The sequence below is a fragment of the Cokeromyces recurvatus genome (assembly GCF_025118155.1).
Source record: "Cokeromyces recurvatus strain NRRL 2243 chromosome Unknown BX663scaffold_43, whole genome shotgun sequence".
In the NCBI taxonomy this organism is placed as follows: domain Eukaryota; kingdom Fungi; phylum Mucoromycota; class Mucoromycetes; order Mucorales; family Mucoraceae; genus Cokeromyces; species Cokeromyces recurvatus.
Window position 1 is genome coordinate 61,393 of NW_026251429.1, and position 26,129 is coordinate 87,521.

At 30.8% G+C, this 26,129-nt stretch overlaps 17 protein-coding genes across 17 annotated transcripts; 13 read left to right on the plus strand and 4 right to left on the minus strand.

The window, feature by feature from the left end:
* The first annotated feature begins 277 nt into the window (after positions 1 to 277).
* Positions 278 to 1,419, plus strand: BX663DRAFT_525588 (mitochondrial carrier protein). The gene is made up of 3 exons (XM_051529795.1): positions 278 to 480; positions 558 to 813; positions 876 to 1,419. The coding sequence occupies exons 1-3, from the start codon at positions 343 to 345 to the stop codon at positions 1,394 to 1,396; spliced, it is 915 nt and encodes a 304-aa protein (XP_051378196.1). The 5' UTR covers positions 278 to 342; the 3' UTR covers positions 1,397 to 1,419.
* Positions 1,401 to 2,747, minus strand: BX663DRAFT_525590 (3-hydroxyisobutyrate dehydrogenase). The gene is made up of 3 exons (XM_051529796.1): positions 2,571 to 2,747; positions 2,437 to 2,478; positions 1,401 to 2,378 (listed from the first exon to the last, which is right to left on the minus strand). Exons 2-3 carry the CDS (start codon positions 2,437 to 2,439, stop codon positions 1,506 to 1,508), a joined length of 876 nt encoding a protein of 291 aa, XP_051378197.1. The 5' UTR covers positions 2,440 to 2,478; positions 2,571 to 2,747; the 3' UTR covers positions 1,401 to 1,505.
* A 112-nt stretch (positions 2,748 to 2,859) lies between these two features.
* BX663DRAFT_525598 (uncharacterized protein) lies at positions 2,860 to 3,889 on the plus strand. The gene is made up of 3 exons (XM_051529797.1): positions 2,860 to 3,209; positions 3,287 to 3,466; positions 3,537 to 3,889. Exons 1-3 carry the CDS (start codon positions 3,054 to 3,056, stop codon positions 3,702 to 3,704), a joined length of 504 nt encoding a protein of 167 aa, XP_051378198.1. The 5' UTR covers positions 2,860 to 3,053; the 3' UTR covers positions 3,705 to 3,889.
* A 91-nt stretch (positions 3,890 to 3,980) lies between these two features.
* On the plus strand, positions 3,981 to 4,926 carry BX663DRAFT_525603 (uncharacterized protein). The gene is made up of 2 exons (XM_051529798.1): positions 3,981 to 4,250; positions 4,343 to 4,926. Exons 1-2 carry the CDS (start codon positions 4,037 to 4,039, stop codon positions 4,594 to 4,596), a joined length of 468 nt encoding a protein of 155 aa, XP_051378199.1. The 5' UTR covers positions 3,981 to 4,036; the 3' UTR covers positions 4,597 to 4,926.
* BX663DRAFT_265821 (phosphatidylserine synthase) lies at positions 4,788 to 6,012 on the plus strand. Its single transcript, XM_051521925.1, has 3 exons — positions 4,788 to 5,283; positions 5,386 to 5,425; positions 5,520 to 6,012. Exons 1-3 carry the CDS (start codon positions 5,032 to 5,034, stop codon positions 5,846 to 5,848), a joined length of 621 nt encoding a protein of 206 aa, XP_051378200.1. The 5' UTR covers positions 4,788 to 5,031; the 3' UTR covers positions 5,849 to 6,012.
* Positions 6,013 to 6,080: 68 nt separating this feature from the next.
* On the minus strand, positions 6,081 to 8,953 carry BX663DRAFT_462210 (uncharacterized protein). The gene is made up of 4 exons (XM_051523967.1): positions 8,392 to 8,953; positions 7,460 to 8,291; positions 6,326 to 7,351; positions 6,081 to 6,270 (listed from the first exon to the last, which is right to left on the minus strand). The coding sequence occupies exons 1-4, from the start codon at positions 8,815 to 8,817 to the stop codon at positions 6,143 to 6,145; spliced, it is 2,412 nt and encodes an 803-aa protein (XP_051378201.1). The 5' UTR covers positions 8,818 to 8,953; the 3' UTR covers positions 6,081 to 6,142.
* A 231-nt stretch (positions 8,954 to 9,184) lies between these two features.
* BX663DRAFT_525607 (uncharacterized protein) lies at positions 9,185 to 10,412 on the plus strand. The gene is made up of 2 exons (XM_051529799.1): positions 9,185 to 9,824; positions 9,901 to 10,412. Exons 1-2 carry the CDS (start codon positions 9,287 to 9,289, stop codon positions 10,302 to 10,304), a joined length of 942 nt encoding a protein of 313 aa, XP_051378202.1. The 5' UTR covers positions 9,185 to 9,286; the 3' UTR covers positions 10,305 to 10,412.
* A 767-nt stretch (positions 10,413 to 11,179) lies between these two features.
* On the plus strand, positions 11,180 to 12,834 carry BX663DRAFT_525609 (uncharacterized protein). Its single transcript, XM_051529800.1, has 3 exons — positions 11,180 to 11,449; positions 11,523 to 11,774; positions 11,942 to 12,834. Exons 1-3 carry the CDS (start codon positions 11,266 to 11,268, stop codon positions 12,778 to 12,780), a joined length of 1,275 nt encoding a protein of 424 aa, XP_051378203.1. The 5' UTR covers positions 11,180 to 11,265; the 3' UTR covers positions 12,781 to 12,834.
* A 469-nt stretch (positions 12,835 to 13,303) lies between these two features.
* On the plus strand, positions 13,304 to 14,323 carry BX663DRAFT_525614 (uncharacterized protein). Its single transcript, XM_051529801.1, has 2 exons — positions 13,304 to 13,800; positions 13,869 to 14,323. Exons 1-2 carry the CDS (start codon positions 13,392 to 13,394, stop codon positions 14,243 to 14,245), a joined length of 786 nt encoding a protein of 261 aa, XP_051378204.1. The 5' UTR covers positions 13,304 to 13,391; the 3' UTR covers positions 14,246 to 14,323.
* A 356-nt stretch (positions 14,324 to 14,679) lies between these two features.
* Positions 14,680 to 14,969, plus strand: BX663DRAFT_405305 (uncharacterized protein; the record flags this gene model as incomplete). Its single annotated transcript, XM_051522250.1, has 2 exons — positions 14,680 to 14,704; positions 14,812 to 14,969. Coding segments are annotated over 2 exons (183 nt in total), but the record flags the coding sequence as incomplete, so codon positions are not given.
* Positions 14,970 to 15,969: 1,000 nt separating this feature from the next.
* BX663DRAFT_525619 (GATA zinc finger-domain-containing protein) lies at positions 15,970 to 17,485 on the plus strand. Its single transcript, XM_051529802.1, has 6 exons — positions 15,970 to 16,138; positions 16,214 to 16,304; positions 16,364 to 16,594; positions 16,672 to 16,755; positions 16,827 to 16,935; positions 17,009 to 17,485. Exons 1-6 carry the CDS (start codon positions 16,089 to 16,091, stop codon positions 17,359 to 17,361), a joined length of 918 nt encoding a protein of 305 aa, XP_051378206.1. The 5' UTR covers positions 15,970 to 16,088; the 3' UTR covers positions 17,362 to 17,485.
* Positions 17,486 to 18,004: 519 nt separating this feature from the next.
* Positions 18,005 to 20,604, plus strand: BX663DRAFT_525622 (integrator complex subunit 2). Its single transcript, XM_051529803.1, has 10 exons — positions 18,005 to 18,180; positions 18,245 to 18,440; positions 18,550 to 18,846; positions 18,928 to 19,021; positions 19,107 to 19,211; positions 19,274 to 19,448; positions 19,514 to 19,622; positions 19,678 to 19,942; positions 20,031 to 20,215; positions 20,286 to 20,604. The coding sequence occupies exons 1-10, from the start codon at positions 18,178 to 18,180 to the stop codon at positions 20,444 to 20,446; spliced, it is 1,590 nt and encodes a 529-aa protein (XP_051378207.1). The 5' UTR covers positions 18,005 to 18,177; the 3' UTR covers positions 20,447 to 20,604.
* On the minus strand, positions 20,001 to 21,012 carry BX663DRAFT_525635 (uncharacterized protein). Its single transcript, XM_051529804.1, has 3 exons — positions 20,880 to 21,012; positions 20,698 to 20,772; positions 20,001 to 20,602 (listed from the first exon to the last, which is right to left on the minus strand). Exons 1-3 carry the CDS (start codon positions 20,977 to 20,979, stop codon positions 20,436 to 20,438), a joined length of 342 nt encoding a protein of 113 aa, XP_051378208.1. The 5' UTR covers positions 20,980 to 21,012; the 3' UTR covers positions 20,001 to 20,435.
* Positions 21,013 to 21,197: 185 nt separating this feature from the next.
* Positions 21,198 to 22,237, minus strand: BX663DRAFT_443562 (Fibrillarin-domain-containing protein; the record flags this gene model as incomplete). Its single annotated transcript, XM_051523576.1, has 2 exons — positions 21,198 to 22,006; positions 22,090 to 22,237. 2 exons carry the CDS (start codon positions 22,235 to 22,237, stop codon positions 21,198 to 21,200), a joined length of 957 nt encoding a protein of 318 aa, XP_051378209.1.
* Positions 22,238 to 22,860: 623 nt separating this feature from the next.
* On the plus strand, positions 22,861 to 23,454 carry BX663DRAFT_525639 (uncharacterized protein). Its single transcript, XM_051529805.1, has 3 exons — positions 22,861 to 23,004; positions 23,074 to 23,129; positions 23,216 to 23,454. The coding sequence occupies exons 1-3, from the start codon at positions 22,920 to 22,922 to the stop codon at positions 23,348 to 23,350; spliced, it is 276 nt and encodes a 91-aa protein (XP_051378210.1). The 5' UTR covers positions 22,861 to 22,919; the 3' UTR covers positions 23,351 to 23,454.
* A 74-nt stretch (positions 23,455 to 23,528) lies between these two features.
* BX663DRAFT_266229 (uncharacterized protein) lies at positions 23,529 to 24,356 on the plus strand. Its single transcript, XM_051521926.1, has 2 exons — positions 23,529 to 24,049; positions 24,129 to 24,356. Exons 1-2 carry the CDS (start codon positions 23,588 to 23,590, stop codon positions 24,234 to 24,236), a joined length of 570 nt encoding a protein of 189 aa, XP_051378211.1. The 5' UTR covers positions 23,529 to 23,587; the 3' UTR covers positions 24,237 to 24,356.
* On the plus strand, positions 23,946 to 25,755 carry BX663DRAFT_266234 (uncharacterized protein). Its single transcript, XM_051521927.1, has 6 exons — positions 23,946 to 24,049; positions 24,129 to 24,232; positions 24,396 to 24,683; positions 24,745 to 25,228; positions 25,344 to 25,585; positions 25,683 to 25,755. Coding segments are annotated over exons 2-6 (1,020 nt in total). The 5' UTR covers positions 23,946 to 24,049; positions 24,129 to 24,228; the 3' UTR covers positions 25,685 to 25,755.
* Positions 25,756 to 26,129: the final 374 nt, after the last annotated feature.

Genomic DNA, 26,129 nt, shown 5'->3' on the forward strand with positions numbered 1-26,129 from the left:
ATACCCTATCCCTTCACTATTAACACCTTACTTATTATTATCCATTTATTTATTTTCATTGCACAGTCACATCATTAAATCTCAAAATGAATAAAGTTTTCTAAATTAACAAACTACTTGAATTTTGTCTGTAGGTTTCCCATTGATGGGTTTCTGTTTTTAGATTTAAGCTTTTTTTTTTCAACAAAGTGGAATTTAAACTCATGATATTCTAAATCCGACGTTTATTTCTTGATGAGAAAAAAAAAAAAAAAGTTAAATTTCATAGGTTTGACTATATCTAAATATTTATATATTTATAAAAAAAAAAAAAAATATAAAAAGGACCCTAGCAGTTAAAAAATGCATCATCCTGAAGAAGAAGAAGAATACGATTATGATTCACTTGGTACAAATACAACCATGTTACAAAATGCATTTGCAGGTGCATTAGCAGGTATTGCAGAACATTGCGCCATGTATCCCGTAGATAGCATCAAGGTAGGTTAGTTTATTATTATTTTTTCCATTTTTTAATTCAAGTTTTAATAATGGATCATATACACACACATCTCTAGACAAGAATGCAAGTCATTAATGTTCAACATCAGATTAATACAACAAAGACTGTAAAATTATTTAATTTATGGAAGGGGGTGAATTCAGTTGTGCTAGGAGCTGGGCCTGCACATGCTCTCCATTTTGGCACTTATGAGTTTTGTAAAGAAGTATTTGCTGGAGCCAATAAGGGAGAAGGACATCATCCACTTGCTAATGCCAGTGCTGGCGCTTGCGCAACATTAGCCCATGATACAGTTATGAATCCTTTTGATGGTACATTGATCTAGATTATTTCAATATTGGGAAACTCATAAAAAAAATTATTATTATTATAGTCGTAAAGCAACGTATGCAACTTCGTGAATCAACTTATAAATCAATACGAGAATGCGCTCGTGATGTTTATCGAAAAGAAGGACTTGTGGCGTTTTATATTTCACTACCAGCCACACTTTTCATGTCATTGCCGTTTCAGACGATTCAGTTTACAACGTATGAATTCTTTCGAAAACTATTAAATAATGATACGAATGATCATCGATATGACCCAAAGACACATATTGTGGCGGGAGGATTAGCGGGTGCGATTGCGTCCTCCATCACGACACCACTTGATGTGATTAAAACGTTATTACAGACGAGAGGAACTCATTCTGATCAACGTATTCAAAACTGTAAAGGAATTAAAGAAGCAGCAATCATCATTTATGAAAGATATGGTTTTCATGGTTTCTTTAGAGGATTTAAACCTAGAATTTTAACACATATGCCAAGTACAGCCATTAGCTGGACTGTTTATGAATATATTAAATGGGTGATAAACTTGAAACAAAAAGAAGATTTTATTTCTTTTTGAATTATTTATTTTGAAGAAGAAATCCACTAAATAAAAAGAATATGATAGAGGAAATTAAATAAATAACTAATCTAATTCCATGGAAGACAGACACAAGCGCCTTTTATATCTATATATTTACCTTTAATACACTTGAAAAATCTAAATTTTCGAAATCCTTTTTTGATGCTAAAGATTGATAGATTTCACTTGCCTTTGTACTCAAGATAGGACGTTGATGACAGGAATCAGCTGCTTTCATGGCCAATCTAAGATCCTTTGCCATTAATCGATTACTGAAACCACCTTGATAATCACGAGAGGCAGGTACGTTCGATAAGACACCTGGATAAGGGTTATAGCTATCCGAAGTCCAACAACGACCCGTAGAATTATTGATGACAGAGGCCAACAGATGAGGGTCCATCCCTAATTGAGTTCCTAATCGCATCGCCTCCGAGACCCCCACCATTTCTACAGCCAATAACATATTATTACATACTTTAGCAATTTGACCTGACCCATTAGGACCACAATAGATGACCTTGGTCCCCATCATGGCTAATAGAGGCTGAATGGTCTCAAAGGCAGTCTGAGAGGGTGAGCCAACCATAAAGGTAAGGGTCCCATTTTGAGCACCCAGGATACCTCCACTGACGGGGGTATCAAAGACAAGAGCACCTGGATAACGAGACATGATTGTTGAAGAGAGATCACGAGCTGTTTCAGCATCGATCGTACTAGCATCAATAAGACGCGTGTCAGCATCTATAGCGGATAAAAAGGATGTATCATGATAGATAGATGACACATGAGAGGCCTCAGGCAACATAGTAACCACGGTAGCAGCACATTCTGCAACATCTGAAGGTCTTTGTAGTGATTTAAAATGAAGAGTAGGAAATTCGTGTTGAATACGTGATACAGCATCGGGATTTAGATCATGAATATAGATAGGGCCTTGAGTATGTTTTAAAGCAAGATTTTTAGCCATACCATAACCCTATGAAGAAGAAGATGATGATGAGTCTATGTATATTAATATGATTAATATTATTTACCATTTGACCTAGACCAATGATACCAATAGAAGATTTCCTTTCCTATACAAATGTATATAATTGAGTTGATACATTGTATATAGGATAAGATATACATGTAAATAAATAGAATAGAATAGAATAGAAATACATACCTTTACTATAAATATCAAGTATGATTAAAATGGATGATATGCGTGTATATTTTTTATTTTATTTACCTGATGATATAAATCGAACATGATTTCTTTTCAATAAGCTAGTATTAAGCAAGATTTTATTAAGTAGCATCTTTTAAAGTATAAAGGAGGAAAAAAAAAAGTAAAATAAGGTAAAAGGAGTATTTATTATAAATATGTTGCTCTGTCTGTCTCTCTCTCTCTTTTTTTTTTTTTTTTTTTTTTTTTTTTTTTTTTTTTTTTTTTTTTTTTTTTCCCACGAGAACAGAGATATACATCAAGAACAGACAGCAGTAACAACATTCATTATTGATAGCCTATCATAAATCACCTTTTATGTAATAATAATATTGCATAATTATCCTTTTTTTTTCTTTCTTTCTTTCTTTTCCCTTTCCCTTTCCTTTCCTTTTTTAAAATAAAAAAAAAAACTTATAAATATATATATATAATTACTACATGTCAGATTCACCTCCATTAACAGATTCAGATACATCAGATACAGAAAGAGATTTAGCAACCATGTTGGATACATACATGAAAGGAAAACAAGTAGAAAATCCATTTATGAGTAATACCATTGTAAAGGAAGAAAAAGAATCCATGGCTCCTCAAGTAAATGATAAACAATAAACATAGTATACAAAATGTTACTTTTTTATTTTTATTTATTCATGTATTTGTTTGATAAGAGTTTAACATCAAGAGTAAAAAGAGCTTCAAATGAACATATTCGAATTCTATCCTCAGAGATGATACACTATTTGAAACAGCATGAATTTAAAGGTAAAGGAGAAATAATAACAACAGAAATTAGATATTCAAAGGGCTTCTTATTCTCTATTTCTCAAGTGAGAGGTAGTAAAGGCAAGGTATCTATCTATAAAAGAATTATATCTGTTATCTACTTTTAATATTCTTTCGTCAATTTTCAATGGTTAGACTTATACTGTCACTATTGGTCCTAAAATACAGTGTACTTGTGTAGATCATACAATGAGAGCTATTCACTGTAAACACATACTTTATATCTTGTTAAAAGAACTTCAAGTACAAAATTTATCTTCTATTATCTATCTTACTTTATTTCCTTCAGATCAAGTAAAGTAACACACACACACACATTATCTTTTTTCTCTTCTAATCATCAACATTCATAGCTTTTAAATGATGTTTTCTCAACTTATTATGGATTAACTGAAGAAGAAGAAAGAGTTTAAATTGCTTATTTTTTTTTGTATATAAAATAATAAAATGATCATCTTTGTAGTCTATCATGCAGCAACATAAACATATACACAAATATGTATTTTTTTTTTTTTGGAGATCAATTTATTGTGACTTGCTTTTTCATATAAATCAATCATGATAAAAAATAAAAAAAAATAAAAAATAAAAATGAAACTTTATTAATATACATACAAATCAACTACTACTTCAGAATGCCAAAAGAATTAACGCCTAAACAGATCTCTAGTGGATTATCTTATGTACATAAAGAAGCACCCTTTTTAGCTCGATTAAAAGAAAATAGACAAGACAAGAGAACGATAGAAGCTAAATTTGAAAAGTATATGGATGGAGAACAAGATGATGATGATGATTACGATGAATTAGAAGGAGCACAAATAGTTGAATTAGATTCTAAAGGCAGGGGTGAGTAATAATAAAACAACAACAAAAAAGGAGTAGGAGGAAGAGAGGGGAGTTATATTTAAATCTCTAAAACTTTTGGATAATAATAATAGAGATTCATAAAGATGAAGGCACAAAGAGTGACGATGAAAAAGAAGAAGAACCAATAAAAGAAGAAAAAGAACAACCCGCAGTGGATGAAAATGGTCGAATCTTATTTCGAAAACGTAAATCTTCTTCTTCAAAACGAAAATTACAATCAATTATTGATGAAGAAATAGAAAAGAACGTGAATAAAAAAAAGAAAAAAATCAAGTCAAAAACAACTTCTTTACTCTCTTTCACAGAAGAAGAAGAAGAAGAATAAAAAAAAAGATCACTGTTGTTATTGCCTTCGAACATGAGATTAAATCATATTTACTCCTTTTTTTATGAAAAACCACTAAAATTACCATATTTAGTTGAACCTATCCTACATGTATTTTTTTATTTATTTTTTAAAAAATATCCAATCATAATGGATCATTCATAATATTTACATCATGTATAAATAAGCTTAATAAAAAAAATTATTTTTCATATAAACGGACATTTTTATCCATTTCTATTTTATTTTATTTTATTATTATTAAATTTTATTATACAAATGACAGACGTTACAGAAAAAAAAAAGGTATCAGTAGAAACAGAAGCAACACCTTCACCTAAACTTGTCGATGGCCATTTCTCCATGGTTCGGTAAATATCATAGATTTAGACGTAAAAAAAAAAAAAAAAAAAAAATGCGCGTTTAAATAACCAAATGTATTATATATTCATATTTTTTAGTAATTTTTATCTGGCTGATATTATTACTTTAATGAATGGTGTATGCGGTATTCAATCAGTGTTAAGTTCAATGCGTTATTTAACAACAAATAATGTTCGAGATTTATATATAGCAATGTATTTTATGCCCTTGGGAATGATCTTTGATTTTATGGATGGAAGGGTTGCACGTTGGAGAAATAATTCTTCGTTACTTGGACAAGAACTAGATAGTTTAGCTGATTTAGTAAGCATTTTACCAAGCAAAAGAAAAAAGAAAAGAAAAAAAAAAACAACAAATAAGAAAGAATTATTATTATTATTATTAATGATGAATATTCTTTTATAGATCTCTTTCGGGGTTGCGCCTGCTGCTTTAGCCTATGCAGGTAACTTTCAGTGTGTGTGTGTGTGTGTGTGGTAAAGAGGAAAGAGAAAGGTGGTCGTATGCTTAAACACATTCGTTTTTTTTTAATTTTATAGTTGGTATGCGTACTTATCTTGATTCTATTGCTTTGACTTATTTTGTTTGTTGTGGTATTGCAAGACTTGCTCGTTACAATGCAACTGTAGCCCTGGCACCAAAGGATGCTTCGGGCAAGGTTCATTATTTTGAAGGAACTCCGATTCCAACTTCATTATCATTGGTGGCTTTAATTGCTTATTTTGTATCAAATGATATGTATTTAGATACTTTACCTGGACAGATGATCAAGATTACGAATGATTGGGATCTTCATCCTCTTGTTCTTACCTTTGTATTGAGTGGCACCTTGATGATTTCAAAGACGCTTAAAATTCCCAAGCCTTAAAAAAAAAGAAGATTCAACCTATATATATTTATATATTTATTGTGTATAATATAATATATACCCTTATTTTTATTTACTTTATTCATTTCCATCCATCTTATTGAATAAAGTTATATTAAATGCGACACCTTCCAAATGATATCATTTTATGCAACTAATTATTATAGAAATAAGCTTATATGAATATATTTATTTATTTATTTATATGAATTATATTAACACTAATAGGGAGAAAATAGAAAAAAAAAATAGACAAATAATAGAAAAATAGAAAAAAAAAAAGTTCCTTATGTTTTACATAGCAACGGCTTCTTTTTGTTGATCATTTGTTACTACATTAGAAGATATGTTTACCATCGAATCTTGACCATAACTATTAGAGTCATTTATAGGAAGATTGGTTTTAGAAAGAAAATTCGGCCCTATTGTAACTCTAAATGATTAGGTACGTAAATGTGTATAAATATATCATTTTACCTTCTTTAGATGATGGATTTTTATTCAATAATACATTCATAGGTGCATGCTGATGATGAAATTCAGGTGCAGAATGAGGCACAGGTGAGAATGAAAGTTGTTCTGAATCCTTATTATGTTGAGAAGGAATATCGTTTGTCATGACTTGTTGAGCAGAGGCATCTTTATAAATTTCCTCCTTATCATTCTCTTGATCCGTATTAGCAGCATTATTTAAAGGGGCTTGGTGTTGCTGATGCTGTTGCTGATGCTGTTGCTGTTGCTGATGCTGATGCTGTTGCTGTTGCTGTTGCTGTTGCTGTTGCTGTTGCTGTTGCTGTTGCTGTTGCTGTTGCTGTTGCTGTTGCTGTTGCTGTTGCTGTTGCTGTTGCTGAGGGATCCATTCTTTATCATAAGATTCATCATGAGTCGTGGTTGGATCTGTAGAATGGGGTTTATGCGAGATCATGGGAGGTGTATCATCAGGTGTAGTAGGATCATCTGTCGAATGACGTTGTTTATAATTAGGTGTAGGTGTAGTACTATCATCATCGTTAGGAGCATTTGAATTGATATCAGGGAACATATGAGGATCATCCTGTATAAGCTGAGGCAAAGGCTTTGGTAAAGGTTTATCTTCAATAGCAGCAGCAGCAGCAGTAACTCCTCCTGAAGATTTATCCTCGATAGGTAAGACTCGGTCAGGTAAAATAGGTAAATCTTGACTACGAGGTCGTTGTTGTTGTTGTTGTTGTTGTTGTTGATTAGACGTAGTAGTAGAAGAGGACTCCATAAGGGGTACAACTCTAAATCCATCATGGATACCATGACATTTTCTTACCCAATCATGTGCCTCTTGAGGATGATCACAACAAAATTCATAGTGATTGCTCATGCTAATTGGATTACGCTTCTCAGCGAGACTCAATTCAAATGTACCATCTGAATGGTCATGAATATGATAATGAGGTACAAAGATAGAATAAGAAGGTTTCAAAGGGTTATTTTGAAAGTGTTCAGGCGTTTTATAACCATGCAAATAGCCAGCTTATATAAATAAAAAGAGAAATAGATAGATAGAGAGAGAGAAAAAGAGTTAGGGATATTTAAATCAATTAATATACATAATACATATGACTCGTCTTGTTTTCATACCTGGCGTCAAGATGTATACACCTTCTATCCATCCTTTCATTTGATTTCTTAACTGCAATGAACCAATTTTTAATGCCCGACAATACTTGCTATCTTGATTCGCATATTCGATCATATTCTCCGTTTTGAAAGCCGAATTTTCAAAGATCAAGTTATATTGGTTTCGACGTACAAATTCGTTCCATTCCATATTAGGTTTTAATTCATGGAAGCTCTCTACAACATGACCAATGATTTCCTCCTGTTCCATTTGATGTTTCAGTCTAAAGTCCTTGTACTTTTGAACCACGTAACGCATATTTTCAGTTAACTTTTGCTCAAACATAGCCGTCTCCCTTTGTAGACCGAGTACATTTGCATGAAGGTCATTTTCATGATCACAGAGTTCTCGAATAGCATGAATGATAGATAAATTGATTAAAAAGGGGTCAGGGTTTTGACCGGCATTCAATGGATGACGATGACAAGATTCGATGACTTTACCAAGACGATTGATAAGACGATCGACATGAGCACGACTCTCAAAGATAAACGTATTTTTAAGTCCCTTATCTTTTTCAATCGATTGAATCATCGTACGCGTATCTGATTTAATAGCGCGTAAGGCGGGAAGAATGCTCTTTTCAATGTATTCAGCTGTTTGATGATGCTTAATACCATGTTCCATTGCATAGTCACGAATAGAGGCCCATACATCTTGAATACCCCCACTCCCCGTTTCCAAAAATTGTCCATTGGATTTTTCAAAGGGTAAAATGATTTCTCTACTTGATGCAACTAGACCCTTGGCTGTCTTACTTTCCACCGTTACGATTTTCTTAAACAATGAAACCTAACAAATAAGGTATATACATATATATATGTAGGAAGAGATGAATAAGGGATAGACTAAATTTAAATATATACATGTATGTATGTATCTATATTCTTACCATGTTTTTGATAGCAAGTCGCCATGCTTCAAGTCGATTTGTTAATAAATCAACAGGATCAATACCATTTTCCATACGATACATTTGTTTCTGTGACTTTGATTCACGTGGATAACGAATACTAAGTCTACGAGAAGGAGCTGCAGTAAACATAGGAGGAGAAGACCCTGATTCAGAATCTAACTGAATCTTTGTTTGACGATCTGACGTCCAAGGAAGAAGACCTTGAGTTGAGACATTTGAACGATGTTGTGTACCAGCAGAATCGTTAGAAGCTGGAACAAGTTGCTGTTGTTGGTTTTCTTTATTTTCACCAGGCATCAACATTTTATGTTCATTCTTTTTAATATCAATTTCAGGAATAGCCATACCCTCTGGTATATGAGGTAAAGCTGCACGTGTAGTCAATGGTTGACTTGTTGACATTTTGGTAGCACACAAAAAAAAAAAGATTAAAAAAATAAAATAAAATAAAAGAATTATGCACTATTTTGACACTTTTATCATATATATGGCCTTTTTTTTTATTTTTTATTTTATTTTTTGCATAAAACCATTAAAATCATCATGATGTAAAATAATAATAATAATAATGAAAAAAAAAAAAATAAAAGACATTTTTTTTTTATTATTATTATTTGAAACCGATTCAATGCTCGATTCATGACGAAAAAAAATAAAAATAAAAAAGACTATAATTAAAATCAAAGAATGTTGTCAGCTAACAATATTATAAATCTAGCTGAAGGGGGCTTTTTACAAGAACAACATTTTTTTTTTTAAAAAAAAAAAAAAAGAATCCAAAGTATATAAATAGAGCTGAAAAAGAAAAGATCTTGTACCTGATTCTTTTTTATTTTATTTTATTTTTATTATCCTCGAAAGAAAAGAAAAAATGACTATCGGATTTGATGAAGATCTTCCTAATGATGTTTACAAATACAATGAAATTCGTAAAAATATGGATTGGGAAAAATCAGGTATTGCCTCCCTTTTGAAGCCAGCCCCCGTTTCTCAACATTTACCTGCGTTTGATGCTGATGGTAAGCCTTGTTTCAAGCCCTATAGAGGATCTGGTAAATTAGAAGGCAAATATATCTTGATTACGGGCGCAGATAGTGGTATTGGTCGATCTGTAGCTACTTTATTTGCTCTTGAAGGTGCTGCTGGTATTACGATTGTCTATCGTGATGAACGTGAAGACGCTGATGCCATGTACACCAAGAATACAATTGAAGGTCAAAGTCAATGTAAGATTCAGTTGATTGCTCGTGATATTGGCTATGAAAAGAATTGTCAAGAAATTTTGAATTTCCATTTAAAGCAATTTGGAAGATTAGACATTTTAGTAAATAACGCTGCTGAACAACATAAAGTGACTCGTATTGAAGACCTTGACTGTGATGTTGTTGAAAGAACATTCCGTACTAATGGTAACCAAAGCATAACGTTTTCCTTTTTTTTATTATTATTGTTATTCTTATTCTTATACATATTGCTTCTCTTTAGTTTTTGGTCCTATCTTTTTGACCAAATTGGCCTGTAAACATCTTGTTGCAGGTGGAGTGATTATTAATACGGCATCTATTGCTGCTTATCGTGGTATGGATGTCCTTGTTGATTATTCTGCTACAAAGGGCGCTATCGTTTCTTTCACTCGTGCTCTTAGTCAACAATTGGCACCTCGTCGTATTCGTGTTAATGCAGTTGCACCTGGACCTGTTTGGACACCTTTGATTCCTAATACGTTTTCAAAGGAAGAAATCCAAAATTTTGGTTCTTTCCCTCCCTTTAAGCGTCCTGCTCAACCATGTGAAATTGCTGCCTCTTTTGTCTTTTTAGCTTCTGATGATTCTTCCTTCATTACCGGTCAAGTTGTTCATCCTAATGGTGGTACTATTATTAACACTTAGTTAAATATATATTCTATAAATGTATATGAATATACAAATATCTCCTTTTTTTCCCCCAAATAAAGTTTTCTATTCAGGAGATAATCTCTATCGTACAAGTGGAATTTAAATCATTTAATATGTTACTATAAATAGGAAATGTCTTTCTCCTTAGTTCTTTTTATTCAAAAATAGCTTTTGTGATCATTTGTGAACGGAAATACTGAAATATTGGAACATTTTAAATTTAGTATTAAAAATAAGAGAAATTATTTGGATTCAAAGTAAACCTTTTATGATGATTTTCAAGATTCCTTTCTTATCATTTTTCTCCCCTCCCCCAAGTTTTTTTTTTCTTGCTGCTGCTACTTTAAGCCCTTTAAAGTATTCTTTTTGTCCGTGTTCACTTTTTTTCTTTTTCTAAAAAAAGAAAGAAAAAAAAAAGAGGTTACTTTTTATTACTATGTTAATCAATTTTTTGTTGATTTAATGATATCTAAAAATAAACATACGCCCTCTCTTTAACTTGATCTTCTTTAAATATACTTGCTTACTCGACTTTATCAATATTATAAATGTCATTGACCAAGAAGAAGATAACGATGATGATGATAATGTTGTTGTTGGTCGTTTTAAATTACCAAAGAAAGTAACAAAAGTGTACAAACAATAATAGTTTTGTGAAAATGACAAACATGTTTTCAAGCGGAAAATTAGTGTATATTTTATATGTTTACTCCTCCTCCTCCTCCTTCTCCTCCCTCCCCCCCCTGAATTGACATTGAAAGTTGTTTATTATATTAAAGGAGATAGGAAGATATATTTTTGTGTAGATCTTTTTAACCTTTCCTCGCTCTCTTGCTCTCTCTTTCTCTCTCTTTCTCCTTTATATATATATATGTGTGTGTGTATATATATATGATTGATTTATTTTATTTTCTTCTTTCTTTCTTTCTTTCTTTCTAACTATTTTACTTGCTAGATGACGACTTTACATCGTATAGATGACTTTGGTTCATTTAAAAGACAACCATCACTTAGTAGTACATCTTATCATAATCGACCCTTAACGGCATCTGATTTACATATGAGATATCCACACCAATATAAATGTAGACCTTCTTCTGATATATTACAAATGCATCCTAACAAAGTATCACCTGAAGGTAAATAGAATATAATAAATATGTATTTCATTTCATTTTATTTCATTTCATTCATATATTTATTTATAATAAGCGGAAGCCATTGATGAATGGTTTGAAAATATTCAACGTTATGAACAGATGTTGGAAGAAGTAGCAGCTGCAAGTTTAGATCAATGTTTTAAAGATGAATTACAACGTATCAATCAATGGTTTCAATGTAGATCTGATGCAGAACGAACGGCTGCACTGTATACAGTTGTTCAAAATGCTTCAAAGATACAAGTTAGATTTCTTATTACAGTCCTTGAACAAATAGTGAATGAACCTGCTGGTCAGGAAAATGGTACGTATAAAGAGAGAGACAGAGAGAGAGACAGAGAGAGAGACAGAGAGAGAGACAGAGAGAGAGACAGAGAGAGAGACAGAGAGAGAGACAGAGAGAGACAGAGACAGAGAGAGACAGTCAGAGACAGTCAGAGAGAATATATATTTATAGTATTATTAAAATAGATTTGCACTATGGTTATCAACATCAGCAACAACATCATCATCATCATCAACAACAGTCTAGTTTCCCATTCATGTCAACTACAACACAATCGCTTTTATCTGATCATTATTATCAACCTCAATCATTTAAAAAAAAGTCTTCTTCCTTATTACAATCTCTTCCTCCTCCATCCTTATTTCAACAATCATCTAAATTATATCCTTCAACTTCAAGTGAACCAGATGAATTAAGACGTCGAGATTATATGTTATTTTCTTCTTCTTCTAGACCATTACAAAGACCTACTCCTCTCTATGAAAAGGCGTTGGCTGCACGACAAGCTCAACTTCAAATGTGTGGTAGTGGTAGTGGTAGTGGTAGCGGTAGTGGTGGTGATTCATCCAGTAGTACTACTTCCTCATCTTCATCTACTACCACTCATAATAATAGTCATCATTTATTATTAAGACCCTATCATCCTCATATCAATGAACTTTGGCCTTTCCCTGATAAACAAACTTGGAAACCTCTACAACAAAATCATTTTTTATCATCCTCCACTCCAAAGAAAACAACGATGATGACAAAAGAAAAATCATTGACTACACTTGAACAAGCACAAGAGCGACTTTGTAAACAAGATGATCTTTTATTAAAAAAAAGGACTTTATTAGTAAGAGAGAAAGTAAAGGTAAAAGTAAAAGAAGAAGAAGAAACAGAAACAGAAACAGAGGCAGAAGCAGAAAATCATAAATTAACAGGTTTAGCAAGACGACGTAAACGATCTTCTGCCGCACGTGCATTAAAAGATAAAATTGCCGCAGAAACAGTTGATTTTGAATTAATGAAAGGTAAATAAAGTTAGTTAACTGTAGTCCCTTTTCATCCTCATTTTTTTTTTTTTTTTTTTTTTTTTTTTTTTTTTTTTTTACTTACTATTTATTATATATGAAGATGTTCAAAATTGGTTAAAAAGTTTACGATTACATAAATATGGATACGCATTTAATGGCTTAGATTGGAAACATGTCATTCGTATGACAGATCAAGATATGATAGAGGCTGGTATAAATACATTAGGTGCAAGAAGAAAGTTATTAAAAGTCTTTGAAAATGTACAAAGACATTGCAAAGAACATGTAAACGACTATTATTATTATTTTTTCATTTACTTGGACCTAATTATTCTTTTTTATATAATAGAATGTGGAATTTTAAATCAAAAAAAAAAAAAAAAAACTAAATTTGGAAAATTGAAAAGCCTCATTCTGTATTACTTTCTACTAAAAATAAACCTAAACCCCACCCCCTCCCCTCTACAACAACAAAAAAAAAACACTATCTATTATTATTACACAATAACGGATAATATATTTTTATTTATTTATTTGTATTTTCTTTCAGCCTCTTTTCTCTCTATCTCTCTCTCTCTCTTTTTCTTGTATTTATTTTATTTTTTTATTTAAAAGAATGTTATTTAAAAAGTTGTCTTTATTATTATTGGCTTCAGTTACATTAGCATGTGAGATGGATTGTAGACGTGGTGTATCTAAAGATTTAGCTAGCTTTTATGTTCCTGTCATCAAGGATACTATTCAAAGTTTACAATCTCAATTAGTAGCCTCTATTGACAAAATCAACGTACCCGCACTCATTACTAATAAAGTGGATAAAAATGAATTAATGGATGATATGCAGCAGACTTTGACAACGACTTTAGACGACTTTGTTACTATGGCATCTGCACCTTCTCGACTAGCGGAAGGATTCTATCAAGTTATCTTTAATGAAGAATTACCTTATAAAGGAGATTGTAATAATCCTAAAAGACTTGATAGAAAGATGCCTAAACCAGGAGAAAGTTGGACGATGGAAGAATGTAAAAAAAAAATTCATTGAATAATAATCATATGCATGCTTATATTCTTCTCTTTTTAAAACAATAAGGTCGTAAAATGGATTATCGTTGTGGTAATCCACCTTCTATTTGTTACTTTTTAGAAGATGTGAAAGGACGTTGTGTGGGACGAATGAAACGTCAACTTACAGAATATGCTTCCTTCGATAATGGTCAACTTGTAAAAGAATTAGTCATCAATACACGACGATCTGTTTATAAAACCCTCAGTAATTATGGTGAAGGCAAATTAAGTGAAACAAGTCAAGTAGAAGATTATTTGGCCAAAGTTATCAGTTCCATGATTCGTACTCTAGATAGTTGGGTAACTCAAGATGTTAAAGAATTATGTAATAAGCCTACTCAAGACGAACTTTGTAATGGTTGGGATGATGAAATTAGAAGGGAAATTCTCAAGTGGCCTTAGATAAATAAGAAAAGGATGACACTTTATGATGAAAGATATTATTAATAAAAAGTAGTAGTCACACCTTTTCTTTCTTTTTTTGTTTTTTATCGTTATTGTTACAAAAAAAAAAAAAAAAAAAAAATTAATATACAGCGAGCGAGCAGGAAAAAGCACTTTTTTTTTTTTTTTTTTTTTTTTTTTTTTTTTTTTTTTTTTAATTATTCAAATTTGACAGGGCTCCCTTTTTTTTTTTTTTTTTTTTTTTTTTTTTTTCATTCTACTATTTTATTCAAATTATGTCCACTACGATTATTGAAGGAAAGGATACAGTCAAGTTTGTTGATGAAAAAGAAATTGAACAAGCTGCAAGCACTATAGAACATAAAGTAGAAGAAGCTGAAAAGGAACAAGAGGAGGATGAAGGACGTTCCGCAGCTTTCAATCCAGAGACGGGAGAAATTAATTGGGATTGTCCTTGTAAGTCCTTTTTTATATGTGTACACATAATATACTTATTATATATACATATATGTATTTACTATTATTGTCCCGGGGGGGGTAAATACGGAAAAATAATAATAAAGGTTTAGGAGGTATGGCACATGGTCCTTGTGGAGAAGAATTTAAAGCAGCCTTCAGTTGTTTTGTTTATTCAGAAGCAGAGCCAAAAGGATTAGATTGTGTAGAAAAGTTTAAGGCAATGCAAGATTGTTTCCGTCTTCATCCCGATGTTTATGGAGATGAGATTGATGATGATGAAGAAGAAGAAGAAAAAGACGAGGAGGAAAAGGGCGAAGAAAAGGAAAAGAACAAAGAAGAGGAAAAGAACAAAGAAGAGGAAAGTCAGAGTCCTTCTGTTTCATCAGAGGAGGAATTTACAGCTACCTCTCCTTATGAATCCACTTTATTATCTTCAGTTTCTTCTTGGGTTTCTTCATGGTTTTAGAGTTTATAAATATCATGCGTATATACTAGATATCAATCAATCAATCCATTGTGTATAATAAACAAATATCCCCCCCAGTCACCGCCTCTTCCTTTATATATAAAAGAGAGTGAAAAAGAATTTTTTTTTTAAGAAAAAAATAATGTTATAGACTCATAATAAATGATACAGTGTTTGACATAAACCAATAAAAATAATCTTATTAGTTATAACTAAATATAAATTATTTGGGAATAAATATAAAGTAGGCAGTCATCATAATTACGCGAATAAAGATTATCATTTTTCTCGAACTGAAAAAAAGAACATCAGTTTTAAATATTATCACCGCAGGGATATAAAAAAGATCAAACCAAAAAGAGCTTCATCATTATTACTGCTTCAAAATTTACGCGATAAACTTACTAATAATAGTAGAAGAAGACATACAATTAATAAAGCAATGTTTAAGAGACCAATTCAGTTTAAACTACTATTTTTAAGAATTCTTGATGCTTCTCTATAATACGCATAATCGTAGTAATAATGATGCTGTATTATACATTACTTTTTCATATAGATTTAATGAACGTCGTTGTATATTGAAACAAAATTATTATCTCTTATTGGATAAAATAAAAAATAGCGCAAAATAAAAAACCCCGTTTCATTGTTATAATATGCTTTATGATCGTTCCCATTTTGATCTTGATTAGGAAAAAAAATTGCTATAGCAACAATAATAAGTCTTTCCCTCCTTGATATCTTTTTTTTATTTTTTTATTTTTTTATTTTTTTATTTTTATTTTATTTTTTTGTTTATTTCTAAACAGTCAAAATTTATATTATTATTAAACATCACCCTTCTTATTATAAAAGAAAAAAAAAAAAAACAGAAAAATAAGTTCCTAATAACAAAATCGTTTTTTTTTTGTAATGGATGTTTCTCAGTTATGTTCTTCAATCCCGGATCATTCTCCTAAAAAGTAAAAAAAAAAAAGGATATACGTGTACATGCATTTAAACGCTCATCATGTTTTTATAAACATGTATAATTATAGTTCTAATGATACCTTCAATGAAGATAAGGATGAATATACTACTCTAGCTGAAGTTGTAAGCCATCCCGAATCTTTCATTTCTTTAAATGTGGTAATTTATATATTTGTAAAGAAAAAAAAAAAAAAGGTTTATTCATTTAGATGAATTAGGCTCTTGATCAATCTAAGAAATTATGCAAAGGTATTTTACAATTCCAACTTGAGTATCAACAGATGACTGATAAAGAAAGAGTATGCATAATTGACAAATTATCAAACTCTGCTAAGGCTATTTATAAAGCTATTGAATCCAATGCAGAACATTATATCGATAAGAAGGAACAAGTAATCGATCAACAAATAGATGAAGAAGATGAAGAGTTCAATATAAAAACACCTAATGTAAGTGTCTTTTTTTTTTCTTCCATTAATTAGACCATCCCACACACATTATACATTTATAAATTCTATTATAATAGAAAGATTGTGCAGAATATGAGTTAATAAGACAAGCAAGAAACTTACAAAACAATCAACCATCACCAAAATATCGTAAAAGAATTGTAAGCACACACACACACATTTCTCTTTTTATCATAAAGAACATGAAATAATTTAATTTTAATAATAATAGAGACGTAGCTTGAACGGTCAAAGATGTCATTCTTGTAATACAACAGAAACACCTGAATGGCGTCGAGGGCCTGATGGAGCAAGAACTTTATGCAATGCATGCGGTCTTCGTAATGATTATATACATAATATATTTCATAGACAGATACTAATGAATATTGAGGTTTTCTCCTTCTCCATTAGACTATTCAAAGTTATTAAAAAAAGGATCAATTGGCGTACAGACACATAATTATTTAATAGAAAAAGCTACAAAAGACTTATCATCATCATCCAATCATGATACTTTAATTTGCAAATCAAATCCCAATATTAATTATCCATTTAAACTCATGAATTCAAAATACAACACTTCTTCCTCTTTTACTTATACCCCTGCGCCACAATTACCTCCATTAAATGTTGCTGTAAATACTAATTCATCTTCTCTATCTCAATTATCACCTTTATCAATGAATATAGTCCCATCCACATTAAAGTTAAATAATAATGTAGATCAACTTCAAATACACCAATGGAGACAATCTGATTCATAGATGATTTATTTTATTATTTAATTAATATATCAAAAATGTTTATCATAATGTGATGATAAATAGATTATTTTATCATAATTTGTTTTTATGATATATATGCACACAAAAAAAATAATAAAAAAAAGAAAGTCCATATAATTCCTTCTTTTTTTTTTTTTTTTTTTTTTTTTTTTTTTTTTTTTTTTTTTTTTTTTTTTTTTTTTTTTTTCTTTCTTTCAAGCAAGATCAAGTTACGTAAATGGTATTCATCATCCCAAGTTAAATGTCTATTCTTTAATAGAAAATGAAAGTAGCTCTCGTGCTTTCCTTCTTCTTTGAAAGACAAAAAGAAAAGGAAGGGATAGCAGTTGTGGTGGTAAAATAGGATACTACTACTACTACTGTTGTTGTTGTTGTTGTTACTTATCTTTTATTTTAATAGCTTATATGATGCATCTGTAACTGTTCCTACTACTATAGGACACTACTATAGCTACTATCACTATTGCTTCTCTAGAACAGTAGTCATTTGGATGAATAATCCCATTACCATTCATTCTAAATAAAATTACTTTTTATTATTACTATTATTATAATTATTATGCGGAAGAATAAATTATTTAAAGTGAATTCATATATTCTAATATGTATTTTTTCTTCTTATTTGTTTTCAAAATACATGAGTAAACGATCATTTAATCTTGATTCCTTCTACCAACTATTAAAGGGACGTGTATTTTATAACATTGATTATCAAGCATGGTTACTTGACTGTATGAATAATGCTACATTACCCATTCATTCTAAATTTGCTTCTGTCATTAATGAATTTGTTTTATGGTATATATTATATTGTATACGTGGATAAATGAAATTGTCTTTGAATTTAATGTTATTCATCAAGTTTTTATATAGTACATTCTTAACTGATCAATGTCATAAAATACCCGAGGAAACTATAAAAACTTATTTCCAAAACAGCTCTCATTCCACTACACAAATATTATTAGCTCTATATGTCTTGACATTTAATGATTATATTATTGCATTTCAAACAGAACCAAAGTTCATTAACCAAAGTAATGTAAAAGAACAAACAGGTAAAAACGTATTTTTTTTTCTTTAAGACAAGTATATATTTATATAAATGTATATATCTTTTTGACACTTTCTTCGCCCTTTCTTTTTTTTTTTTTTTTTTTGTATAAGAATATTCCACTGACTTATTAGACCATATTCCAATTCGATCCATTTTAAATCATGTTGAAGCTTTTCAGGGAGGTCAAGCATATAAATCGATTTATTCAGATCTTTTAGCATTATCAGCCAACTTATTTCCTGAATTGTTTGATATTCAAGCTTTTTTGATCAAGGAAGGAAAAGAATCAAATAATTTATGGAATGTAGGACACATGTCAAATGATTGGCAACATGAAAAATGGACAATCACTGAACTTGAAAGCAGATTAAATCAATGGGAAACAAATCCAGCGGTTGTAATTGAAGGTATGCCTATTGTGCTTTTCTTTTTTTTTTAAAAAAAAAAAAAAAGATGCATGTCTATATTTACTGAACCTTTTATGATAGCTTTATCACGTTTAGAGTCAATAGCTTCTACAGAAACAGAAAACTATGCAGCCTGTATGATTTCTACATTAATACCACCCTGCTTAGATAGAAAGTATGTTGTTGTTGTTTTTATAAATGTTCGAAAAGTGAGGGAGAGGGGGGAAATGAGTTTTTAATCAATTCAATTATATAATTAGACTAGATAAACGAATAGCAGAGGCATTTGTATCTACTTGGGAAGCATTTAATATCATTATCCCTCATTCATTATGGTTAACAACTATCAATTTTCTTATACCAGAGTAAATGGGCATACATTGAAATTTAAACAAAAAAAAAAAAAAACTAACTTGTTCAAAAATAGAAAATATACTTTAACGAATTTAATACAAAATCCAAACATCATTTTCAAATGTGATAAACGTATATTTAGATCTCATGAATTATTACCTATTTGGTTACATGTATTGAATTGTTTACGTACAACATCTAAACATCGTATTTGGAAAAGATACCATACAGTCCATTCACGACCCGATGTAAGTCTGTATATCTATTCATTGGACAAGATAAAGCTGCTAACAAAAAAAAACATTCTATATAGCGTCATCAGTTTAATTCACGTAACGTGTTAGCACTTACTAATGCACAAGATACAATGATGCTTCAGTTATTACTTGAACTTTGTTTAGAAAGACCTCAAGAAAACAAAGGTAAATAAATATATATACATATTTTTTTTTTTGAAGCTTATATCTTTCTTCTTAGATACATTATACAAAGTTAGAAAATTAATATGTGATTTTATTCATTCTATCTTTATTGACGGTGACCGAGATATGTTATTAGCTAAAATCCTTCATTTTCAAACCTATTCTACAGACTTAATTCCTATGGTAGTTGACTATATCCCGTCCATATATATCGTTTTAAGTTTTATTCCTGAATTAACAAGACAGCCTCAAATTGAAAAACAAGTATTTGGAATACTTATGGCCTGTCATTTATGTGAAAAATATCCTCTTGAAAATTAGTACAGTATTTATGATCAAGCTGATTCTCCTCCCCCCTTTTTTTTTTGTATTAACACTTTTTTTTTCTCTTTAAAAAAAAAACAATAGCTTGTTAATGGCAGAAAAACATGTTTTACCACGTTTACTAAGAATTGCTTTTCCTGTGACTCGAGAAGGTCAACCATCAACTACATGTGTTCCCTCAGAATATTTGATAAAAGCTATACCTGGCTTTGTTCATCTTGCTAGAGCCTTTCCACACTTTGGACCACAGATATTAAATGCATTTGACGGTAAAAATATACATATATATTCATAAACATATAGTATATACAGTAAAATTTATTTCGTTGGTATTGATAGATATTGCGAAAGGTTTACCTGAACCTCGACAATTTATTGGACAAGAAGGCAATAATAAAATTATACTTGTACTTCAATTGCATAAAGTGTTAAAAAGTTCAAGAGATCTTGTACAGACAGAAGTAGATAAAATGGATAAAGTGAATAAAGTTACAATTTAATATCTCGTTCCAAATGAACAAAGGAACGATTATTATTAACATTTATGCAAAGTGATGCTGTTGTTGGTTCCAAATGTTCAGCATAAAGTCTTAAATAACCTTCTATTGTTTCTGTATAACCGTTCTTTATAGTATATGTTGAATCTATTTTTAATTCTACATGTTGTGTATGTATAAAAATAAATAAATAAATAAATGAATGCTTTTTCTTTTCCCTCTCCTTTTTATAGTTGAGCTTTAATAACCCTTACCTTGTTTTGTATTCAAGATTATGCAGCCTGATTCATCTCCTACTAAATACTCGTGAATTATAATCATAGAATTAGCTAATGAATAGATGTATGTATATAAAGGAAAGAGAGAGAGAGAAAAGAATTGATATTAAAGAATATACATATACAGATATCTATCTATCTATTTTCCTATATATTACATTTTTCATGCTTTGTTTCTAATGTAATAAGCAGTTCAATCACTTTTACTTTAATATTAATGCGAAACTCATTAGGTGTCAAAGTTGAAATGGTCAACATAATTTAATAATGTAAAAGGGAAGAAGGGGAAAAAAAAAACAAAGTAACACTGTCTTTTTTTTTTTTTTTTGTTTTTTTATTTAGTATAAATTTTTTAAACCCACTCAAAAAAAATTATTTACAAGTCTAACAGAGATAAAGAAGATTGAAAAAAAACAATAATTTAAAAAAAAAGAAAAAGAAAACATCATATAAAGTCCCCTTGTCTTTTTTTTTCTTTACTTGTGACGAACGTATTTTCCTACAACAACAGCGTGGTCTCTTTCGTAAGGTTCAAGAGTAAGTTGTTCTTGAGGTTTAATTCTCTCTTCTTGAAGTTTCTTAACTTCACGAGCAAAGACGGTAGCAGCATCAACAGTTGAATCAATACAAGAAGCCTTGATAGAAATAACAATGTGACCTTCATTCTTAAGGAAATGGTGTGCATTTAAAGCAATAATACGAGCTTGATCAGGTTGAGCAACGTCAGCAAAGATAACATCTACCATGGGAACCAACATACGGTATTTTTGAGGGTGACGAGCATCTTCAATGATAGGAACAACGTTAGTACGCTTCTTAGCCATGTTAATCAAGTCACGACCGGGACGGTGAGAGAATTCGACAGCATAAACGGCACCTTCAGGACCAACAACATCAGCAACATGAGAAACAGATGTACCAGAGGCAGCACCAAGATAGAGGACCTTTTTACCGGGAGCAATATGAATATGATCAACACCACCCAAAACGGCAGCAGCCAACTTGGATCTGAAGGGATTCCAGACACGATATTCAATCTTGGTACCTTCAGGACCATCTACAGAGATACGCTTTTCACCATAGACAGCTTCACCAGGGACCAAGTTCTTAGTCACCAAAAGATCTTCCTTACCACGGGCAACAAAGATACCGGCATGTCTGTGAGGTTCGATAATGACCTTGGCACCTCCTTTAGCTCCTCCTCTAGCACCGCCACGGCCACCTCTAGCACCGCCTCTAGGTCCGCCACGGCCACCTCTAGATGCTCCACGACCACCACGTGCACCTAAAATTCATAAATAAATAAATAAATAAATAAATAAATAAAAGTAAAACTAAATAAATTCTTATGTTCAATCTTACCTCCACGGCCACGATCACCACCGAAACCACCACGGCCTCCACCACGACCACCACGACCACCACGATCACCACCGAAACCACCACGGCCTCCGCCACGGCCGCCAAAACCACCACGACCACCACGATTACCACCACGACCACCTTCAAAAGCCATTATATTTGTATATTATAAATTGGGGAGGAAAAAAAAAAAGGTTGAATTAAAGATTTGTTGTTGGATTTCGAAAAGGAAGAAAAAAAAAGAATTGAATAAATTAAATTGCTATATGATTGATCCTAAAAAGAAATTCAATTAAAGCAAAGTAATTATATAAATATAAATTTGTATATATAAAAAAAAAAAAGACAAAATAAATATTTATATGTATAAAAAAAAGTTTTGGTTTTTTTTTTTTCTTTAGTCAGTTCTTTCAGTCTGACGAAAACAATTGGATTTACAAATTTGACATGTGGCTTAGCAAAAATTCGATTTTTATTATTATTATTATTATTGGTGCCTAATAAATTTGGGTCAAAAATAATAATAATTAACAAATAGCTATCTTTTAAATCCATGAACAATTAAATAGAATTTATTTATTCTTCGCTTGGAGGGGGGGGGCACTATCATCTTTAACCAAAAAAAGAAAAAAGCTTCAACTATTGCATACTCTATCGGACTGCTTTTACTCCATAGAGTTTTAAACTTGAAAGAAAGAAAGAAAAAATGTGGGTGGCTGAGTTCCTGACGAAATTCACTTTTTATTGAATATACCGCACAACATACCACATATACATACACATATTGCATTTTTTTTTTGTCTCAAAACTAAAAAAAAAAAATCTTCTTCATATCAATGGTGCAAGGATCTAAATTAAAGAAGCCAGGAAAGCCTAAACAAAAAGGTGGAAGAGAAAAAAAGGGTATTACAAAAAAAGGAGGTAAAGACATACTTAAAAATCAAAATAATCAAACTTCTTTATAATGTTAAAAACTAAAATTATATTTAGCTAGAACAATTGCACCCAAGAAAGCTTCTTTAATAAAACAACAAGCAATGAATAAGGTATAACATTTAATAAAAACAGCATCAATGTCAACTCAAAAAAAAAAAAGTGTATACATGCAAATGTACTTAAACTCTTTAATTAGAAATTAACAGCTGAGATTAATAAAAACATTGAAAGACAAATGGCTGTCAAAGCTGATGCTGTGGGTAAACTTACAATTATGAAGAAATTAGCTGATGAAAAGCTTGCTGATGACAAATCTAAAAAGAAGAAATAATACCATGTACATAAATATATATTTACTTTATACATCACTTGCATTACATGAAAAATAAACTTAATAGTCTGTATTGTCTATGCAAAAAAAAAAAAGTGCTGTAGGCTAATGAAGTTTTTTTTTTTCCCCTATTTGCATTAAATTAAAAACCCGTTCATTTAAAGTTTTTATACACATTCGTCAACAACTTTACGTTTTTTTTTCTAACACACTACTATAGCTAATACTTTCAAAAAAATGGCACAATTACAAAAACGTTATAGTAATAACAACTCATCAATACGCATATCACAAAAGGTCGTCCGCGAATTACTTGATTATATTCGATTATTTGACATGTCAGAAACAAGAGATAAGGATAAACTACAACCCCATGTTGTTCCAGTGACATTGGTGGACAACTTTTTGTCTAGCACAGGTCATACTGCAGAAGAAATCATGCAATATATTTATAAACAAGAACAAATACGTAAAAAAGATGACAGTAATAAAAACAACAATCCAACTTTTGAGTTTACTTCTTTCTTTGACTACATGAAAGATGAACGTGTGCAAACAGGCGCATTGCCTAAAATAAAGCAAGTTGTAAACAGTTTAAAGTTACTTATATACCATCCAAGTTTAGATGACGTTGAAAGACATGTTTCTAATTGTTTTCAACAATATTATGCGCTTATGAAATTACCATCTAGAGATAAAGTAAGTGATAGTAAAAGAGAAAGAAAGAAAGAGAAATAGAGAGAGAAAGGAGTTTGATCAACCATTTTTTATGCTGTAGTTTTATACGATGCCGATAGAAAAGCAAGAAGAATATGTAGGATTACTGAAATCGATATTTGAAAATATGTTTCCAGACTATTTTTTTGAAATGAAGCCTTATGGGTAAATGACAATTTACAGCTTAAATATAAATATGTAAAGTTAGACAGATGATCAACGTTTATATATATATATAAATATATACATATATTTATTTTGATTAGATCTTTTGTCATTGGATTAGGATTTTCGACTTCTTATCTTAAAATTAACATCGAATTATCAGATGTCGATTTAGCTCGATTGTATGATAGAGAAGGTGATGCAGCTTTTATCGATCAACAGGAGCCTCATAGTTTTATTACTATGAAATCTTATTTGGAATCCTTGAAGGCGACCAAAGTTGAATATAACAATAGTACAAATTCAGTTCGTTTCAAATGGAATGGTGTTCGTATTGAATACAATTTCAATAAAGAAATTAATACCCGTTCTTATGACATGATTGCCGAATACTTTAAATTAGATGATCGTGTATTGCCATTTATTCAAACTTTGAAGCTCTTTTTTCGAGGTAAGTATACGACTAATAAACTACAGACAAGTAATAATAATAATAATAATATTCATAACAGCAAATCTAAGGAATCACGGTATACGCTTTTACGCCTTTCAGATAATGGCGCTTTCCTATTTAATTTCACTAGATCCACCTGTCCTGCCTAATTTACAAAACCTCTTTCAACATGACCCAACTGACACCTGTCGATCAGCTGAATGTAATACCAAGTTTTGTTTCTGGGATACGGCTATTTATAATAATAAACGTGTTGGTGTTGCTGCACGTTTTCATGATTGTGTCGTCTTGGATAGATCACAACCTAAAACACAATATCAAGTAGAATTTAACGAGACTACTCAGCACTATTATTGGAATTCTGCTAATACTTCAGCATTGGACCAACTATTGATGGACTTTATGTGCTTTTGGGGTTATCATTTTGATTATTCAAAACTTGCCATTTCACTCAAGATGGGCGGTTTTACAACAATTAAGCAAGAGTTTGAAGACGACAGGATAATTATTGAGGACCCTTTCATGAGTGGTGTCAATCTTGCGTAAGTTTCTTTTTTTTTTAAAAAAAAAACATACTTTAATCAAGTTTTATTTACAACTTAAATATATACATGTATACATACACATGTACATATACATACACATATACATATATAGGAGGGATATAGTAGCCATGTCATCATTTGTAGAAGCATTACAGAGCGCGTTCCTTATGCTATATCAATCAATACCTATCGAAAAAGTTATAAAGAATTTGGACCTTAACATACAAAGTCAAAGTCCGCCAATAAGCTACTCTTGTTTACTTCATCAGCCCAGCTATGCAAACAACATTAAAACTCTTCTCTTCTTGAACCTTCCTGAGTTGGCTGAAGATGAAAGAGAAAGTCATTGCTATTGTAAAGAACTATGCGAGACATTCTCTAGCCTAGGAATGCCTATTCAACTCCTCGATTACGACTATGAAGTCAAACTTATTACATTTTATAAAAATAGGAACTCATCTGACGAAAGTGTTAATATACCTTCTTGTATCACTATACGGAATGAATCAGTATATGTTGTTGAGTTATTGGAAAGTAAAGGAGATTCTAATCAATCATACAGTCAACTTCAACTTGATCAGTAGCAGGTTCTATCTATAAAAAAAAAAACAAATATATACTTTTATTTATTATCCCTTTGTGTATATGCATATACATACCCAACAATGTGCTTGTTATTATATTGTGTATATAGACAAGTACGTATATAATACAAATAACAATAAAAATATATATGTATTTATATATATATATATGAATATGTAATGATGAAAATATATTAGATTGTGATAGTTTATTATATAATAAGATTCCTTTTTTCTTTCTATAATGCAAGTAATTTATGCCAAGTAGAATGATGTTAAAATTATGGTTGGTTAATAAAATTAATAAAGGTAAC

Excerpts from the sequence above, each read along its gene's own strand:
- BX663DRAFT_525619 (XM_051529802.1), top strand. The coding sequence starts at position 16,089 with ATGGATGTTTCTCAGTTATGTTCTTCAATCCCGGATCATTCTCCTAAA. Across the intron at positions 16,305-16,363 it reads CTTTCATTTCTTTAAATGTG|GCTCTTGATCAATCTAAGAA; the intron begins GTAATTTATATA and ends TAGATGAATTAG. Across the intron at positions 16,595-16,671 it reads TCAATATAAAAACACCTAAT|AAAGATTGTGCAGAATATGA; the intron begins GTAAGTGTCTTT and ends CTATTATAATAG.
- BX663DRAFT_525603 (XM_051529798.1), top strand. The coding sequence starts at position 4,037 with ATGCCAAAAGAATTAACGCCTAAACAGATCTCTAGTGGATTATCTTAT. Across the intron at positions 4,251-4,342 it reads ATTAGATTCTAAAGGCAGGG|AGATTCATAAAGATGAAGGC; the intron begins GTGAGTAATAAT and ends TAATAATAATAG.
- BX663DRAFT_525598 (XM_051529797.1), top strand. The coding sequence starts at position 3,054 with ATGTCAGATTCACCTCCATTAACAGATTCAGATACATCAGATACAGAA. Across the intron at positions 3,210-3,286 it reads AAGAATCCATGGCTCCTCAA|AGTTTAACATCAAGAGTAAA; the intron begins GTAAATGATAAA and ends TTGTTTGATAAG. Across the intron at positions 3,467-3,536 it reads TGAGAGGTAGTAAAGGCAAG|ACTTATACTGTCACTATTGG; the intron begins GTATCTATCTAT and ends TTCAATGGTTAG.
- BX663DRAFT_525588 (XM_051529795.1), top strand. The coding sequence starts at position 343 with ATGCATCATCCTGAAGAAGAAGAAGAATACGATTATGATTCACTTGGT. Across the intron at positions 481-557 it reads ATCCCGTAGATAGCATCAAG|ACAAGAATGCAAGTCATTAA; the intron begins GTAGGTTAGTTT and ends ACACATCTCTAG. Across the intron at positions 814-875 it reads AGTTATGAATCCTTTTGATG|TCGTAAAGCAACGTATGCAA; the intron begins GTACATTGATCT and ends TTATTATTATAG.
- BX663DRAFT_266234 (XM_051521927.1), top strand. Across the intron at positions 24,684-24,744 it reads TTTGAAGCTCTTTTTTCGAG|CAAATCTAAGGAATCACGGT; the intron begins GTAAGTATACGA and ends TATTCATAACAG. Across the intron at positions 25,229-25,343 it reads ATGAGTGGTGTCAATCTTGC|GAGGGATATAGTAGCCATGT; the intron begins GTAAGTTTCTTT and ends ATACATATATAG.
- BX663DRAFT_462210 (XM_051523967.1), bottom strand. The coding sequence starts at position 8,817 with ATGTCAACAAGTCAACCATTGACTACACGTGCAGCTTTACCTCATATA. Across the intron at positions 7,352-7,459 it reads TGTATACATCTTGACGCCAG|CTGGCTATTTGCATGGTTAT; the intron begins GTATGAAAACAA and ends TATTTATATAAG. Across the intron at positions 6,271-6,325 it reads AAATCCATCATCTAAAGAAG|GGCCGAATTTTCTTTCTAAA; the intron begins GTAAAATGATAT and ends GAGTTACAATAG.
- BX663DRAFT_525622 (XM_051529803.1), top strand. Across the intron at positions 19,623-19,677 it reads AAGACCTCAAGAAAACAAAG|ATACATTATACAAAGTTAGA; the intron begins GTAAATAAATAT and ends CTTTCTTCTTAG. Across the intron at positions 20,216-20,285 it reads GATATTAAATGCATTTGACG|ATATTGCGAAAGGTTTACCT; the intron begins GTAAAAATATAC and ends TGGTATTGATAG.
- BX663DRAFT_525607 (XM_051529799.1), top strand. The coding sequence starts at position 9,287 with ATGACTATCGGATTTGATGAAGATCTTCCTAATGATGTTTACAAATAC. Across the intron at positions 9,825-9,900 it reads AAGAACATTCCGTACTAATG|TTTTTGGTCCTATCTTTTTG; the intron begins GTAACCAAAGCA and ends GCTTCTCTTTAG.
- BX663DRAFT_525609 (XM_051529800.1), top strand. The coding sequence starts at position 11,266 with ATGACGACTTTACATCGTATAGATGACTTTGGTTCATTTAAAAGACAA. Across the intron at positions 11,450-11,522 it reads TAACAAAGTATCACCTGAAG|CGGAAGCCATTGATGAATGG; the intron begins GTAAATAGAATA and ends ATTTATAATAAG. Across the intron at positions 11,775-11,941 it reads ACCTGCTGGTCAGGAAAATG|ATTTGCACTATGGTTATCAA; the intron begins GTACGTATAAAG and ends TTATTAAAATAG.
- BX663DRAFT_266229 (XM_051521926.1), top strand. The coding sequence starts at position 23,588 with ATGGCACAATTACAAAAACGTTATAGTAATAACAACTCATCAATACGC. Across the intron at positions 24,050-24,128 it reads AATTACCATCTAGAGATAAA|TTTTATACGATGCCGATAGA; the intron begins GTAAGTGATAGT and ends TTTATGCTGTAG.
- BX663DRAFT_525614 (XM_051529801.1), top strand. The coding sequence starts at position 13,392 with ATGTTATTTAAAAAGTTGTCTTTATTATTATTGGCTTCAGTTACATTA. Across the intron at positions 13,801-13,868 it reads AAGTTGGACGATGGAAGAAT|GTCGTAAAATGGATTATCGT; the intron begins GTAAAAAAAAAA and ends TAAAACAATAAG.
- BX663DRAFT_265821 (XM_051521925.1), top strand. The coding sequence starts at position 5,032 with ATGTATTATATATTCATATTTTTTAGTAATTTTTATCTGGCTGATATT. Across the intron at positions 5,284-5,385 it reads TAGATAGTTTAGCTGATTTA|ATCTCTTTCGGGGTTGCGCC; the intron begins GTAAGCATTTTA and ends ATTCTTTTATAG. Across the intron at positions 5,426-5,519 it reads TGCTGCTTTAGCCTATGCAG|TTGGTATGCGTACTTATCTT; the intron begins GTAACTTTCAGT and ends TTAATTTTATAG.
- BX663DRAFT_525635 (XM_051529804.1), bottom strand. The coding sequence starts at position 20,979 with ATGTTGACCATTTCAACTTTGACACCTAATGAGTTTCGCATTAATATT. Across the intron at positions 20,773-20,879 it reads AGAAACAAAGCATGAAAAAT|CTAATTCTATGATTATAATT; the intron begins GTAATATATAGG and ends TCTATTCATTAG. Across the intron at positions 20,603-20,697 it reads AATCTTGAATACAAAACAAG|AATTAAAAATAGATTCAACA; the intron begins GTAAGGGTTATT and ends CACAACATGTAG.
- BX663DRAFT_525639 (XM_051529805.1), top strand. The coding sequence starts at position 22,920 with ATGGTGCAAGGATCTAAATTAAAGAAGCCAGGAAAGCCTAAACAAAAA. Across the intron at positions 23,005-23,073 it reads GGGTATTACAAAAAAAGGAG|CTAGAACAATTGCACCCAAG; the intron begins GTAAAGACATAC and ends AATTATATTTAG. Across the intron at positions 23,130-23,215 it reads AACAACAAGCAATGAATAAG|AAATTAACAGCTGAGATTAA; the intron begins GTATAACATTTA and ends CTCTTTAATTAG.